The following is a 15,370-nucleotide window of genomic DNA, read 5'->3' on the forward strand; positions in this document are numbered from 1 at the left end:
ATTAAAGTGCATACACTGATGTGTTTCCCTCTCTTGGGCCTGCTGTAAACAAATGCTGGGGTGGGAGGAGAGGAGGAAGGCAGGTGTGGGGGTGCTGTGGAGAGGTTAATTTTCAATTAAAAACCTTAATTAGGCGCGGGGGGGGGGGCCTGAGAGGGGAATCAAGCCTCCCTGACGGAGCAGGCTCCGCCCGGCGCCAGTGCTCCCCTCAGCGGGCGGCGGGGCGGAGCGCGGCTCCCCCCGCCCCGCCGCAGTGGTACGGCCCCGCCCCCTGGTTTCCCAAGGAACGGAGCAAACCACCGCGACGACCCCCAGCGCGGGGGGGGGGGCGGCTCCCACGCGTGCGCGGTGCTGGGCGGCGGGGAGCGGCCGAGCCTGGAGCGGTCCCGGTCCCGGCCCCGGTCCCGGTCGGCGGCGCGGCTCCTCCCGGCCGCTGCTCCCCGGCCTTCCCGCAGCTGATCCGCATGGAGAAGGGCCCGCGGAACGGGAACGCCATCGCCTTCAACGCGTCCAAGGGGGAGGCCTTCACGCCCACCAGCAACTACAAGGCCTGGCGCAAGAGGCTGCGGGGGAACTGGAGGATCCTGAGGTGAGGGCGGCGGCCGGGGGCGACGGGGCAGGTCCGGAGGGAAAAGGAGAAAGGAGGAGACCTGCTTGGTACAAATTTTAACAGTAGTTGTGGCGGTTTGTACCAGTTCTGGAGCAAAAAATGAGTATATCTTTAGAGGTTCTTTGCGATTTAATAGGTTCAGATTTCTAAGGGTTATCGTCACTCTGGTTACCAACTTTAAACCAATACAAAAGGTTGTGAAGCGACTAAAGTAATCGGCTTTGTTTGTTTCTGGTTCTTTGAGGGAAAAAAAAAAAAAAAAAAGTTGTGGTTCAGGATCGCATCCCCAAATAACGTTTTCTTACTGATCTATCCGTAGCTTAAAAGATGAGATCACATCTGAGAAGCTGTTCGGGGTGAGGCTGTGGATAACGGCTGGTCCAAGAGAAAAGTTCAGTGTTGCTGAGGTAAGTCAGGGCTTGTTGGCACGTGTGGTGTATTTAAGACTGGCTTAATGTGAAGTAGAAAAGAACAGTAAAGGAGAATTACTCCTTTATACGAATTTACACAAATAAAGATTTGACTGCTTTTCTAATAGGATCGTTCAAGTTCATTGTAAGTAGTCAGACTCATTTACCTTCCTTCATCTCGGTACAACTTCTTGCAGTCTTGCTTTTAGCTTCTTTCATGTACGTTTTTCTGGATGTTTGTTGTCTTTTAGTTTTTGGTTCTGAAGAAATTCCTGGAGGATGGTGGAGCCATCCTGGTGATGCTGAGAGAAGGCGGGGAGTCCCGATCTGGCACAAATATTAACTTTTTGTTAGAAGAATATGGAATCGTTTTCAATAATGGTAATGGGGCTCACTGATGCCTTTTATTCTTACATTTTTAGCAAAATCAAAAGGGCAGGTTCAGTCTTTGTAGGTATGAGCCTTGTAGATCCCTCTCCCAAAGTATGTTTTTGTACCTTTTCGAGACATTTTCTCCTGAAATCTGTATGTGCATGGAAGCCTGATTGTGAAGCACACCAAGAGCTTTCCATGGATGTGGGAACTTGACAGCAACAAGTGGCTTGATAGCAACTCAGCCATCTCTGTGCCTTTGCTATATTTGACAGCTTTGATGGAATTTACTAAAATAACATTACTACTAATTACATTTATTGGTTAAAAGGCCTTTCACTTTAGAAATTTGTTTCCACACATTTTAATGAGTTGAATCACTCCATGCTCACCTGAAATCAACAGTGGCACTTCCCTTTAGCAGACCAGTAAAATGCCATTTCTTAGGTTTTGTACAGCCAAAGTATATAAATCAGCTGTGTGTGTCAGTGTACCTGAAATATTTTTGGGCTCTTTGGTGGTATTTGCTCCCTTAGACTGTGTTTTTTTTGTGTGGTTTTTTTTTTTTTTTTTTGTTTTGTTTTGTTTTGTTTTGTTTGTTTGTTTGAATCAACCCTATGAGCTTCGTGCTTTTGGAAGATAGATTAAAGAATAACTTGAACTTGACAAACTTGACACATATTCTTTTAATTTGATTTGATTTTTTTTTTTATCTGTAGAAGTGTGGAAGACATGGAAATGTTTATTTTTTATATTTTTATTTGAACTTTTAAATGTATTCCTGTTCTAAACCTTTAAGTGCAAAAGGAAATGGTAGTGAAAGCTGATTTGAATGCTGGTCTGAATGCTTTTGAGAGCTGCATGCCGGTGTTGTGGTTTTAGAAGCAAACATCCAGGGAAGCCAAGAACTATACTCGTTTTACATTGCTATGTCTGGCATATTGATCAGTTAAGATGTAAATTTGCTATTATTTATATATATTTTTTTTAATTCAAGATGCTGTTGTAAGAAATGTATATTACAAGTACCACCACCCGAAAGAAGCTCTGATCTCTGATGGAGTTTTGAATAGGTAAATATTTTGGTTGTATGGACCTTTACAGTGAGCTCTGTTAATCCGTCGTTTGTTCACTAGGTTTTGCTTTTCAATATGTTTTAGGGGAATCAGTGAAGCTGCAAGAAAAACAGCACTTGAGACAACAGATGAAGATGGAAGCATACGCAACTTGCAGTAAGTGTTTTCCTTTCAGGTAGCTGCTGTGAAAAGATTTAGCCTAACTCAATTAGCAGACTCGTAATCTAGCAGGAGTTTATTTCATTTGCGTTGAGGTTTTCTAACGTGTTTATGTCAGCTTCTTGCTCCTCAAGGATATATCTGGAAAGGAGACTGTTTAGTAACTCTTGATAGCCACTTAAGGAGCAGGAGTGATAGATCTTGAGGTGAATTATTACTCTCCTGACCAGATCCTTTTTTTTTTCCCCCTCATCAGTAGATCTGATTAAACAGCATAAATGTGAATAAGCTACAGGTAGTGGGTGGTCTGGCTGTAGACAAGAGGAACACTGCAACTTTTAGAGTTTTACTCCAGGTTAAGATAGACATTTGTTATAATTTTTAACTTTCTGTCTGTACTGCACTATTCTGCAGAGAAGTGGGAAGGCATTGAGAAGAATATGTTTTTTCCATAAATAACTTCATATATTTGTATTCTTTCTAGCTGCTGGTTTATAGACTAATAAGTAACTGTGTGGTTGTTTACAAGGAAAAATGTAAGTGTAAAAGCATTTAATACAGTTTTGTTTCAGAATATATATTTGTCTATGAGTTTAATGGCCCTGCACTTCTCTCAGATACAGGACAAACAGAAATCAAAAGCAATCTTTGTTACATGAGACGAGTTGTCAACCTGGGAATGCCTGTAGAAGGAGACTAAAATGTCATTTTAATTATCTGAATTTTTCAAAGCATGGCTTTTGACGTTCCATCACCAGTGTACAATTAAACTGCTCAGTTTAGGCAGATAAACTGAGTCTTATAAGTATGTCCAGCCTACCTGATACATGCAGGTACTTCAGGATGTTTTGTATTTCTTTGCAGAGGCCTCACTTTTGTGTATCCATTTGGTGCCACGTTGAATGTGATGAAACCAGCGGTGGCTATTTTGTCAACAGGATCTGTCTGCTTCCCACTCAACAGGCCTATTCTTGCTTTCTATCAACATGAGGTATGATTCTTCATGAAACAAACCGTGCATTCTGCCCCAGCTCCCCACAAAAATTGTGGTTTTTGTTTTTTATTTTATTTTTTTTTTCCAGGAGCACTAGGGAAGACTATTTATTTATTAGGGTGCCAGAGGGATATTTTTAGTTCTTCTGTAATGTTTCATGGTTTTGTTCTGTTATTTTTTTTTCTTCATAATTTTAGTGACTGTTTAATGAGATTACTGGTTTCATTAATACCAAGTTAAGGAAGAGGATCTGTCCTTTGTTAGTTTATTAAAAATAAATCAATTTTGAAAACTAAGTAGTAGTAGATGGGTACAACAAATTAATATTGCTCCTGGATATAATCACATTAGCACACATTTTACTGTGCAGATGAGTTGCTAACACTATCGTGTTTTTTGATGTATTAGGTAGGAAGGTGATTTTATTTTATTTTTATTTTATGAGGATGCCACTATTCATTTTTCCATGTTGTTGCTGAAATGTACCCTGTAAATCAAAGACCATATGGCAGCGTGAAGTGAATTTACAAGTACACTTACTGCTTGCATTTTATCTGCAGCTGTCAGAAGATAAAATAAAATCCCTCTCCAGACACAATATTTGTACGTAGATCCTATGGGCCTGTAGGCTCATGCCTAACCTTGCACCCATGATAATCCTGAAGTGATTTGCATTACTGTAAAAAAAGCTGTCTTTGTAATGTAAGTCATCTAGGTTATGTAAAGCCATAACTTTAGAAGTGTTACTAAAAAAACCTTTAGAAGTGTTAGAAGAAACTGTTTTTTTTCTGAGAATTGTAACAGCTACATTAGTCTGGAAGTGAAATCCACATAACTTGTTTGTACCTCCAAGAGGCTTTTTGCATGGGTTGATCACCGAAATGGAAACCATTACACATCATGCATGTAGTTCTTCCTGCAATAAAATACCCTAATGTGAACGTCAAATAGATGCCATCATTTTTCCTTGTCTAGTTTGCAGAAGTTGTAGACAAAAAGGTAGAAGATGAAGCCAGAGACAGGGGTTCTCTTTCAGGCAGAGCAGAGAAACTTGTCAGAAGGAAAACAAAATCTCTTAGAGCAAAGACGAGAGATGGTAAAGAACAGCAACAGAAAGTGAAGGAGTGGAAAGTAAGAGCAGAGGATGCTGTCTAGTTACACTGTTGTGGATAAAGTGTGTGCAATTCAAGTTAAAATTTTGCTTGCAGAACATGGAGTAAGAAACATCAGAAATTGTTAGACAGGCTGGAGCTCTGTCTGAGGTGTCTTCAAACTCATTACAGCGGTCTTTATGCTTATGTTATGCTGCGAGTCTCACAGTTGGCGCAGGGAGCATACAGGCTTTTTTGTTCTGTTGAACACTTACTATTTTTTATACGTGTCCTTGTGGAAGGATTCAGATTAGAGAAGAATTCCAAAGATGTTTCATGAATGCATTTTCATGCATGTTTGATTTAGCTAAATGAAAATAAAACAACCAGAACATTCTGCATTTTCATAATAGAAATAATGAAATTACCAAACTCTTCTCTCATTAAGTGATGTGCATATTTGCTGTATTGACACGTGCATGTGTCATTGTCCTTCAGGTTTGCATTCATTTACTTAATTCTTTTTTGCTTCATGGAAAAAATATTTTTTTCTGCAAAAATAACCTATGTGCAGCTACTGTTGATGGTACTGGGATTTTGTTTATTACCAGCCAGTTGTCTTTCTAATCTTATGAAGTGCAGATCAGTATTTTTTGTAATTTTATGAGCCTTAAGAGCATATGTTCTTTTAATAATGCTGAGCTCTTGTGAGCTTGCCATGTTTGAAACTGCCTTTGGCACTACTTATTCCAAAATCTCTTATTTCTTTAAATTGCTTTGTAATTGGATGCCATTAACAATTGCCTCGAAAACTATGATTTGGAAGGTTTTTTTTTGCTATGTTGTATTCTTTATTGATAGAGTAAAGGTGGAAAGATGGCAGCACTGGGATCTTGCCACATGTTCAGTGATCAATATTTAGATAAAGAAGAAAACGGTAAGATCATGGTAAGTTAAAAATAATAATAATAATAATTACAGCAGTTCTAAAGAAATCCAAGCTTACCAAGTTCGTCTTAAAGCTTAGAGCAAGAAATTGATTCAGTGCAGAGATTCTGACCCTGTGCTAACGTCCTGGGGACTTGGTCAGAGCACAAGTAAGAGGAAGGAGTTTTTAAAGAAACAGCTTACGTTATAGGACTCTGAAAACCTTTTCCTATTTCTGTTCACCACTTTATTGTTATTAAAATGGTCAGTAGCTCTTTTATTTATTTATTACTGTTTCATAGTTTCTTCAGTGCTTTATTATTGCTTTATGATTAATAAACCTTTGCATATATAGCTCCTGATATGTGGTGATCACAATGCACTTTCCAAAGTGCACTGTGTAACATTATGTGTAAGCAGGGTGTTTTCCTGAAAGCACACATCTCACACAAAGTATGCTCATTGTCACGACTCATTGCTTCCCTAAGCAAATACGTATAAAGTTTGTATTTTATCCCTAGATATTATTTGACTCATTACCCATTTTTTCTTTTTCTCTGCATTTAATTTATTAAATTAAATTACGAATGTTTAAGTACTATAGCAGATTACTCAGACTTTCCTGAAATTAAGGTTTTACCCTTCCCCAGGATGTGCTTTTCCAGTGGCTTACAACATCAGATGTCCATTTAAACCAGATGGATATGGAGGATCCTGAGGTAAGAGAGATCCATTACAAGGAAGTAAATAATAGTGTAATCCAGCAGCACCTGTTTTGCCAAAACATGTATTTAGAGTGACATGGCTAACAGCTAGGTGAATACCGTCATTGTTACACACCCTTTATTCAAGGGATGAGGTTGAGTAGACAGATGGACTGGGCATGAAATATAAATTGAAAAAACATATGTGTTAGACTTAGATTGGTGCTTATTGGTACAGTTTCAGTGAAAAGCTCTTCCCAATTTGCCTGTGTTTATGAGATTATTTGCTGTTCCAAGTTAGTATGTATGCACTTTAGTTTATATCAAATCTAGTTTAGGTTATTTTTTCTTAACTCGCATATGCAAATGTTATTTTTATTTGGAAATATGAAAAAATGTATACTCTTTATGCATAAAAAGAACAAATCTTGCACAGTTGACTATTTAGCTGTCCTTTTTTTTTACTTTAACAAGAATTAACAGAAATTCAGACAGTCCATTCATGTGGCAAGTAGTTCTACAGCTAATATAGCAGAATTTGCACAGTTTCCTGATCTAGTAATCTGCACTGCAAAAGGTCATACCTGGTGAAGAGTGAAATAAATACTTATGGATGAGATTTTAGGTGAGGTATAAAATAGAAAGAGGCTATGTAAATGGATTGCTCTTTTTAAATCATAACAGTGTGTGTCTGTGCGTATGTTCAGATTTCAGACTATACCATGCTCCCAGATACAGCTGCGCTGTCTGAACAACTGCGAGTCTGTCTGCAAGAAGGAGATGAGAACCCAAGAGACTTCACAAAGCTGTTTGATACATCCCTTTATCAGCTGGATACGACTGCTCTCCCTGCAGTTATCAAGTCAGCAGCTGTGAATTTTTTATTTAATTATTTTTGCATTCTGTATTCTGTGTTTTCTGCTTGTGTGTACTCAGTCTCTTCTGCTCCTAAGCAGACAGAGCTGTAGGCAGCATTCTGAATGTGGATATACCAGAGGTTTGGGCATGACATTGGTTTGTTCTTGCTGCTTCTTCTAGCTGTAGTTTCTGATGTTCTTTTTTTTCCTTTTTCTTGCTATTGCTGACTCAGTGAGCTGATATTTTTTATAGAACTGTCTGCAGTGACACTGGGTACTTTCTGAAGTGATAACTGAGAGTGAGTTGTATTTCCACTTATGTATTACTTGGCGTTGGCTGAAGCTGAATTTCATTCACCTTTGCATTTCCCAATAATTCCGGCTTGAGATTTATCTGTTGCTGAGTTTTATCAGTTTTGTAGCACTAGCAGCTTTGTCCCTTATAACTCACATTATCTAGGTCATGTATGAACACGTTGAATAATAGCAGACTTAACACAGATTTCATGAAACTCCAGTATTGCAGACACTTTCTTCCTGCTCCGTATTTATTGTATTTTCAATAGATGTTAATTCATCTTGAGATTTTTCTTCTGATCCCATAACAAATAGTTTTTTAATGGCTTTTGGTTAGGGACTTTGTAAAACTTGTTTGAAATCAGCTGGTTTTGAACTGGATTACTTTTTCCTCATGCACATTCATCTCTTTAAAAGTTGTTTGAAGAATTGAGAGGTGTGACTTACTTCTTTTTCCTCATCTGATATATCCAGCTATCATTATTGTCTTCTCAGGCGTAATTTTAACTTACTTGTTTGCTTTAGAAGTCAGCTATTACCGATACGTAGTTCTCTGGGGTCCTTCAAACATTATACGTCCCAGTTTTATGCTATTACTTTGTGCAAAATGTTGGCGCCGGTATTTTGTAAAAATTAACTTCTGCCTTTAATGCATGCAAATGGAAATGCATGGTGTGTTACTTCTCCTGTCACACTGTATCTTCTTCTGTGCTGCAGAGCTTATGAACAGCTGAATGTGAAGCATGAACCTCTCCAACTTATACAACCTCAATTTGAGACTCCGCTACCTGCCCTCCAGCCAGCTGTAAGTAAAATCTCCATGCTGATAAAGGATATGGAGAGTCTTTGTTTCATATAACTCTCATTTCCATATTTCTTTTAAAGAAGAGAGAGAAATGCTGTAGTAATAATTAATGACTTAGGAGATGAATACATTGCAAAATCTTTTAAGGAGTTCTTATTTATGCTTTTCAAGTTCTGTTGATAAGAATTCAAATGTAGCATCTGGTACCATAGCTTAACTTTCCTGGAGAGCTCAGAATGCCTTGCGTATATAATCCCTTCAGCCAACTAGCTGCTCCCAGTCCTGTGAGCCACTGGGGTTTGGTTTTTACCTTTTACTGTGAAAACAGAAGGTGGCATTTCAGAAAGCAATGTATTGTAAGCAATACACTGACTGCTGCCAGGGGAGGAGCCAGTCTGCCCTGCTATTCTTCCATCTTCTGCATCTGTTCAGGAAGTAGAAAGTGAAATAGCTTTTTGACAAAAAAGGCTGGCCAACCTTTTACCAGCAGAGATTTTGCTGGCAGCAACAGGAGCTACTGCAGTGTCAAACTTCACTCAAAATGCAGGTATCTGACTTTTGCCATCGTGGCTCCATCCTTTTTTGTCTTGGCCACTGAGGAAACGTTACTGTGATGCTGACAGCTGCAGGGATGCAACTCAAAGTAGTGTCTCATGTGGTGCTTTTTTTTAAATGTGTTCATTTAGAAATAAAGCACCTGTAAGCCCTTTTAACAGTTACTCTTGTGGCATAGGTGGTGACTGCATAAAAAAGAAAATACCCTTACCAGAATTAATGGAGATAGGTTTCAGTGTGAGTTGTTATGGCCTGCTTAGTGCCTTGACTATCTGAATGCTAAATAAACCTGTATCTCCTGGAACAAAATTAAAAACAAACCATGCAAATGCAGCATGTCTAGTTATGGTGCTAGGTGATAACTCTGGCATACTGATGACTAAATTCTTTTGGAGTATTCAATTATTTTTATGAAATACAAATTGAATTTTTAAAAGGTTGTACTTTTGTACTCTGGGCTTTGGAGTTGCTTTTGACTTTATAATAGGTTTCTTGAAGTACAGTCTAAAACTGATATTTTTGAGATTTGTGAAGTATGAGAAAACTAACTGTCAATAAATTGTGTTGATTCTCTTCAAGGTTTTTCCACCTGCTTTCAGAGAGTTGCCTCCTCCCCCTCTGGAGCTGTTTGACTTGGATGAAACCTTTTCATCTGAGAAAACTCGTCTTGCAGAGATTACAAACAAATGTAAGCAGAGCAAACTGATTTTTTACACACACTTGTTTATACGTTTTTGGAGGGAAATGGAAATCCACATGGAATTTGGTTCCACAGGTTTCATGGAAATCCACAGTTGTAATTCTGGGCCAAGATTGCTCTGGGCCTTGGAAGTTGATACATGGCTTACTGGTCTTGAAAACATCAGGTAGCAGCAGTGCAGTTTCGTTTTCCTTTCTGTCTATTGTTTTCCTCATTCAAGTAGACATATGACTTGGAAGGCCTGCTGTCAGAGTTGCTGGCTTCCTTTTCAGTTATTTTGGGGAATGCTTTTTGAAGTTAGCAGTGCAGTAACTCGCACTGTCGGTAAGTACCTGGTAAGATTATTCTTAACACACCTTAACTTGAAACAAGAAGAGAAAGTACTAGCTGCAGAAATACATCATGGCTAATCCTCTGAACTTATTTGTAAGATTCCCCAGGATATGAAAAATGAATGGAGATTGGTATTTAGTATATTTTTGCCCAGGCAGCATGGGTGTGTGTGATGTTCAACTGCCTCCTTCTTTGGGATGCTTTTTTAGGTACTGACGATGACCTGGAGTTTTATATACGGAAATGTGGCGATATCCTAGGAGTAACAAGTAAACTCCCAAAGGAGAAGCAGGATGCCAAAAATATACTGGAGTACATCTTCTTCCAAGTGGTTGAGTTCAAGAAACTGAATCAGGTATTTTTAATAACAGAATTACAAGTAAATTATTAGTAGCATCAGCCAGCACTGAAGCATCTTTGTAGCACTTGTCATTGTTACGTTCAAGCAATGCAGCAATGTGTTAAGGCATCTGATGTGCGATAAAGCAAGCCAGTGAAGTTTGATCCAGAATGCTTGTGACTGGTAATCTGTATGAGAATGTGTAATGTATTGCTCAATTTATTAATCTCCCATTTATTTTAATTGGGGGATTAATACATGCAAGTGTAGTTTGGGTAATTTCAGCTAAATCCAGTTCATTTAATTGTGCAGTATGATAAAGCAGTGTGGCCTCACCAGTGTTTGCAGTGCTTGCTAATGCTACAACGTAGATGTGAAAGCAGCATTGTTACTGCCAGGGAGCCCTGTGTCACCCTCAGTTTGATGCTTCTGTTTGGCAGATCAGATGTTTTTGCTAACAAGTATTCCCAGCTTCTCAAATAGTCTATTTATGATGAAAATATGATTTTTTATAGTTACAGTTATTGTATACAAATTATTATATACAATTTCTATAGTTAAAACCCTTCTGGTTTTGTTTCTGCTTTTCCCTTCCCTAAGGAACACGATACTGACACAAGTGAAGCTGGATTCCAGAATGGGAACTGAGACCTGGCTTTCCTCAGATTGAGATGGATCCTAGTACAGACGTGCTTATCACCTTTCTTCAACCTCTGTGTTCGGTGCAGTGATTGGACTGTCTCGCTGGTTCACTGAATGTTTGGATCAGTTCTGTGTGGTAGTTTGGACAACTAATGCCTTTTGAGGAGGTGTTTGTATTTTACAAGCACTTTCCAAATAATTCCTTGTTTTTTACTTCTTTATTGAAACTGTAATTTTGTAATATATATATATATAAAAATCTTGTTCTAAGAACATAGTTTTGGTCCTTCTTTTATTTATTTTTTTGTAGCAGCGCTTACTGTGGGTTCCTTTGGCGTACATGTAGCCATTAGTTGCACTGTGGGGAAAGTTTTTTGGTTTGACTTGTGAACTGGAGAAGAAAATACAGCCATAAATTCAGGAGATGCTGAAAAGATGCTGCTCTGTCACCCCGTGGCAGTCATCTTATGGCTTTCTGCCTAAGTCAACCAAGAGGAGGTGGGTTTGTTACTGTAGAAGGAAAATATTTCTTGCCAGGGAGGGGAGGACTTGAAATTCAGCACCGAAGACATTGCTGCACATCACTGCCTCATACAAGATTGGAAAAACATCATGAAAAGGAGGGACAGTGTTTGGATTAAAAAGACTTTAAGATTTGACGGCTCACTATTACAAAAGTGTGATACTGTGCAGAAAGCTCAGGAATATTTTTACTTAAAATTATTCCTAGAGAAAGGGAGCCAGGTATTGCATAAGAATGGAAACTCAAGTGAAATTCATTGGCCATGCCATGCTGAAGCTCAGTGCACAGCAAAAATAGATCCAAGGGTACGAGGGGTGAGAGGAACAGACTTGTCAATATTATTAACACCAAATGTCTTTGTTGCTAAAGTTTTTTTTTCTATCAACACTGCAAGATTGCCCTTGATTTCCCTCAAAAAAAAAAAAAAAAGTATTTAATCTGACCCCAAACTGTGAAACTTGAATTTTTCCTCCACTTAGGCATTCCATGCAACTTGTGAGACTGTGCCTTATATGGCTCTGCCATGGTTTTTAATGTCAAAGCTGCTTTTTTTTTTTTTTTTCCCAGAAGATAGTACATCTTTTTTTTTTCCCCTTAAAACCCACTCATTTTACACTCTTTAATGTTTTGGATGCCAATGTGGCACAGACTTTCCTAGCAGGTTCCCCAAAGCACCTACTCAGTCAGTGATGAGGTGAGATGTGCCAATATACTATTGACAGAAGCGGTTGTATCTGCACACTTTGCAGACGTTCCTTTGTCAAAGCAGCACGTTTTAAATTTTTCATTTCTTCCTCTTTCATTTATTTTTCTTTAGTGACATGCTTGTGCTTTTCACACACAGCAGCACTTCGTACATTCCAGCTACAGATTTACATAATAAGCTTTATCTTTTCCCTCCAGTATCAATACCAACCAGTCAACCGGCACAGACTGCAGTTGAACCAAACAACTGTGATCTTCTTGCTAATTATAGGTCTGCTTTGTACTGTTCTTTGGTGTTTAGACTTCAAACTGTAAATACATTCTCTCTGTGTCCCTTTTCAGAGTTGTTTTGTCACCTGTTCCTGATGTCCCAACATGTTTTTTAGTAAAAAGTCATCGGAGCAGCCAGAGAAGACAAGCAGCTGTTTGTCTGTTGTTTGTCTGTTGTGCTGTTCTAACAGTGAAGTAGAAGAACAGAATTTTTCAGTGAACGAAGGTTTTTTTGGGCCAAAACCACTAGCGTGAAGTACGTGCAGAGGCAGTAGCTAGCTGCCTTCTCTTTTTCAAAACTGTCTCTTTGTCCCTCTAGAGGTGTTTCAAACTGTTATTCTGAAAACAGAGGTGTTTGCTTTGCTCGTGAAAACGTGACACATGCTCCTTGCTGGTTGACAGGACAATTTTGAAGGAGTTCAAACAGGTGAAGGCTTTCAAGAAGCGAAGCTGGGCCAAGGGCCAGTTAGGCACCCAGCACACCCCAGGCTTAACACATCAATGAAGTTATCGCTGCACTTCAGAGAAGCTGGGTGCAAGTTACTTTCCCCTTTTTCCTCTACTCTCTCACGGAGTGTTTTATCACTTCGCCTTTCATTTATCCCTGAAAGAAGAGGGAAGGCTGCATATTGCTTTTTTTTTTTTCCAGCAACCTCTAAATGCTCCGGGAAAGCTGGTTTTAACGAGACATTTTCCGTGTCTCCTGGCAGCACCTACTGGAGAAGGGGAAAAAGACAAAGCAGAGGGGTAAGCTGGGGGCAAGCACACCTTTGGAAGGAAGGGGGACATGAAAGCGACCGAGCCGGGTGAGCGCAGCTCGGGCTGTGCTTCTCCCCTCGTGCCAGAAGAGGGATCCCCAGCCCCGCCGCCTCCCTCGCCCCAGCTCCCCGCGGGCAGCGGCCGGCCCCGGGCCGGGCTGCGGGGCAGGGCCCCGGCCGCTGCTTCCCCTCCTTCTCCGGTCCCCCCCCGGGGCCAGCAGCGAGGTAACGGCGGGGGGGGCGGCCCCGGGCCCGGACACTTCGTGGGCACCGTTCCCGGGGCTGGGGAGGGGGGAGGCGGCCGGGCTGCGGCCCGCAGGGGGAAGGAGGAGGCGCTGGAGCCGGGCCCGGGGCCCCCCAGATAAGCCCCGTGGGGTGGGGGTGAGGGTTGGAGGGGGTTTGGGTGCGCCCCGGTGGGCACAGAGAGCCAGAGAGCACGCGGAGGAGGAAAAACTTTAATCTTTATTGCGTTAATACAAAGGACAACCGTACGGGAGGAACGGGGAGCTCTCAGGGTGCTGCCAGCTGGTAGCGTCCTGAGCCCTTTCCCCTAAAATCTGGCTCCAGCTGGGGGATGCCGAGCATCACCTTGGTGCCTCACCAGCAAGCTGTGGGGTTCCAGTGGTCCGGCACGAGCTGCCTGCACCCCATGGGATTCACCAGCGGGGCAGCTCATGGCAGCGTCTCGGGTCTGGAGCCCCGGCAGCAGCAGCAGCACAGGGCTGGGTGTGCAAACACAGAGCTGAGCTCGAGATCGCTCAGCTGGGCCTCGTGGGTGGCAGAGCCGTGGGGCGGGGCAGGGTGCCTCCTGAAGGCACCGGGCCAGGTCACAGGAATGATGACGGAGGTCTCCAGGGATGGCGTGTCCGGCTTGGAGCACCCCAGTAACCTCAGCTCCTCGGTGCTCGTGTCAAGGAACAGGCTGGTGTCCAGGGGGGCTTTTATTTCTGAGATCTCCCAGCGGGGTCCTGGAGGCTTGCCGGGGGTTGGGGGGTCACTCAGGTGCTCGGTGCTCTTGGAAAGCAGGCTCTCCAGCAGCTTGGGGTGCTTTTCTTTCTTGCATGGCGTGGAAGTGTTGTGTGACGCCACGTCCATCAGGCAGCCGGCTTGGCTGGGCAGCCCGGAGAGGTCAGAGGCAGCGTGGCCGTAGGGAGTCTTGCAGAAGCAGACGAGGCTGATGTCGGAGCTGCCCTGGGTCAGGCTGTGCGGGTCAGGCTTCACGCAGCTGCCCAGCACCTCTGGCTGCTTCAGGACGCACAGGGAGCTGCTTTTTGTCAGGCTCTCCAAGTCCACCAGAAGCTCCAAGGTGCTCGGTCTTGAGGCGCTGCCGGAGTCCGCGTAGTAACTGCAGACGGGAGAAGGGTGGGTGCACCCGGGGGCTGCCGCCACGAACCCATTTTCCAGGATTTCCTTTAGGGTCAGGATGCTGGTGCTGCGCCTCTTGGTGGGCAGCATGGTGCCGGGGATCGCTGTCAGAATAAAGTGTTTGTGGGGGAGCCGTGGGGCTGCGTCACTGCTCCCACTGCCAAACCCATCCCCTGGTCCCACAGGAGAGCTGTGGTGGGTCGGGGCAGCGGGCACCCAGCCCATCCTCACCCCACAGTGTGATACCACCACCCCACAGCCCATTTATAGGGTCTGTAATGGTGTCAGCCATGGGGGAGCGGCTCACCCCAGCCCTATATCCTCCTCAGCGGGCTGGGGGAGCACCCCCAGAGCTGCTTTTTGGCAGCTTCAGCCTGCACAGTGCTGCTCTTAGCTTCATTTTTCTGGGTTTAGGGGCCTCGGGCAGCCTCCCCACACCCTGGAGGTGCTGGGGGTGAAGGATGCTGTGTGGGGGTTTTTGTAGGGTTAGGGCAGGGCGCAGGGCACTGCGCGACCATGCCACCCGCTGAGGGGGTCAGAGGCAGCCAGAAGTCACCCTCTGCCCCAAACCCTTTAAAAACTGAGGCAGAAAGCGCCTAAACTCGCTTTAAAAAGCCCAGCCTGGAGAATGAGCTCCCCCTAAGCCCCCCGCCCCCAGAGAACGCGCCCGGGAAATACAAAGCGCCACTTGCCTTCAGCGCAGCCGCCCTCGATCCGCGCCTCCCGCCCTTGCTTCTCACGATGTTATACCCCTGCTAATCAATTAATTAATTAATTAATTAACACCCCCCCCAGCGGGTGCCGTTCGGTCTGTGCCCGCCCGGGGGCGCGGACACGCGTGGGGGGGGGGGGTTGAAGCGGGCGGGCGCCCTCCCGC

General features: G+C 42.9%; 2 protein-coding genes across 4 annotated transcripts; one reads left to right on the forward strand and one right to left on the reverse strand.

Moving 5' to 3' along the window:
- Window positions 1-358: 358 nt before the first annotated feature.
- On the forward strand, window positions 359-11,145 carry IFT52 (intraflagellar transport 52). Of its 3 annotated transcripts, XM_084538589.1 has the most exons (14): window positions 361-589; window positions 930-1,017; window positions 1,272-1,401; window positions 2,390-2,465; window positions 2,553-2,624; window positions 3,492-3,618; window positions 4,597-4,752; window positions 5,574-5,660; window positions 6,290-6,358; window positions 7,051-7,205; window positions 8,215-8,302; window positions 9,437-9,545; window positions 10,100-10,245; window positions 10,831-11,145. In XM_084538589.1, the coding sequence occupies exons 1-14, from the start codon at window positions 465-467 to the stop codon at window positions 10,876-10,878; spliced, it is 1,476 nt and encodes a 491-aa protein (XP_084394715.1). In that variant the 5' UTR covers window positions 361-464; the 3' UTR covers window positions 10,879-11,145. The 3 variants fall into 3 exon arrangements, with proteins under 3 accessions (XP_084394713.1, XP_084394715.1, XP_084394714.1); XM_084538587.1 differs by lacking the exon at window positions 4,597-4,752 and having other exon boundaries at window positions 359-589; XM_084538588.1 differs by lacking the exons at window positions 4,597-4,752; window positions 10,100-10,245; window positions 10,831-11,145 and adding an exon at window positions 9,633-9,854.
- Window positions 11,146-13,570: 2,425 nt separating this feature from the next.
- On the reverse strand, window positions 13,571-15,333 carry LOC311445673 (uncharacterized protein). Its single transcript, XM_084538036.1, has 2 exons — window positions 15,186-15,333; window positions 13,571-14,597 (listed from the first exon to the last, which is right to left on the reverse strand). The coding sequence occupies exon 2, from the start codon at window positions 14,581-14,583 to the stop codon at window positions 13,801-13,803; it is 783 nt and encodes a 260-aa protein (XP_084394162.1). The 5' UTR covers window positions 14,584-14,597; window positions 15,186-15,333; the 3' UTR covers window positions 13,571-13,800.
- Between the last annotated feature and the right edge of the window lie 37 nt (window positions 15,334-15,370).

This window comes from Aythya ferina, assembly GCF_964211825.1.
Source record: "Aythya ferina genome assembly, chromosome: 16".
In the NCBI taxonomy this organism is placed as follows: Eukaryota; Metazoa; Chordata; class Aves; order Anseriformes; family Anatidae; genus Aythya; species Aythya ferina.

What these genes read in the sequence shown, in the direction of transcription:
- LOC311445673 (XM_084538036.1), bottom strand. Translation starts at nt 14,583, where the DNA reads ATGCTGCCCACCAAGAGGCGCAGCACCAGCATCCTGACCCTAAAGGAA.
- IFT52 (XM_084538589.1), top strand. Translation starts at nt 465, where the DNA reads ATGGAGAAGGGCCCGCGGAACGGGAACGCCATCGCCTTCAACGCGTCC. An exon ending in GGGAACTGGAGGATCCTGAG is followed by an intron (nt 590 to 929) that starts GTGAGGGCGGCG and finishes ATCTATCCGTAG; the next exon opens with CTTAAAAGATGAGATCACAT. An exon ending in TACCTGCCCTCCAGCCAGCT is followed by an intron (nt 8,303 to 9,436) that starts GTAAGTAAAATC and finishes ATTCTCTTCAAG; the next exon opens with GTTTTTCCACCTGCTTTCAG.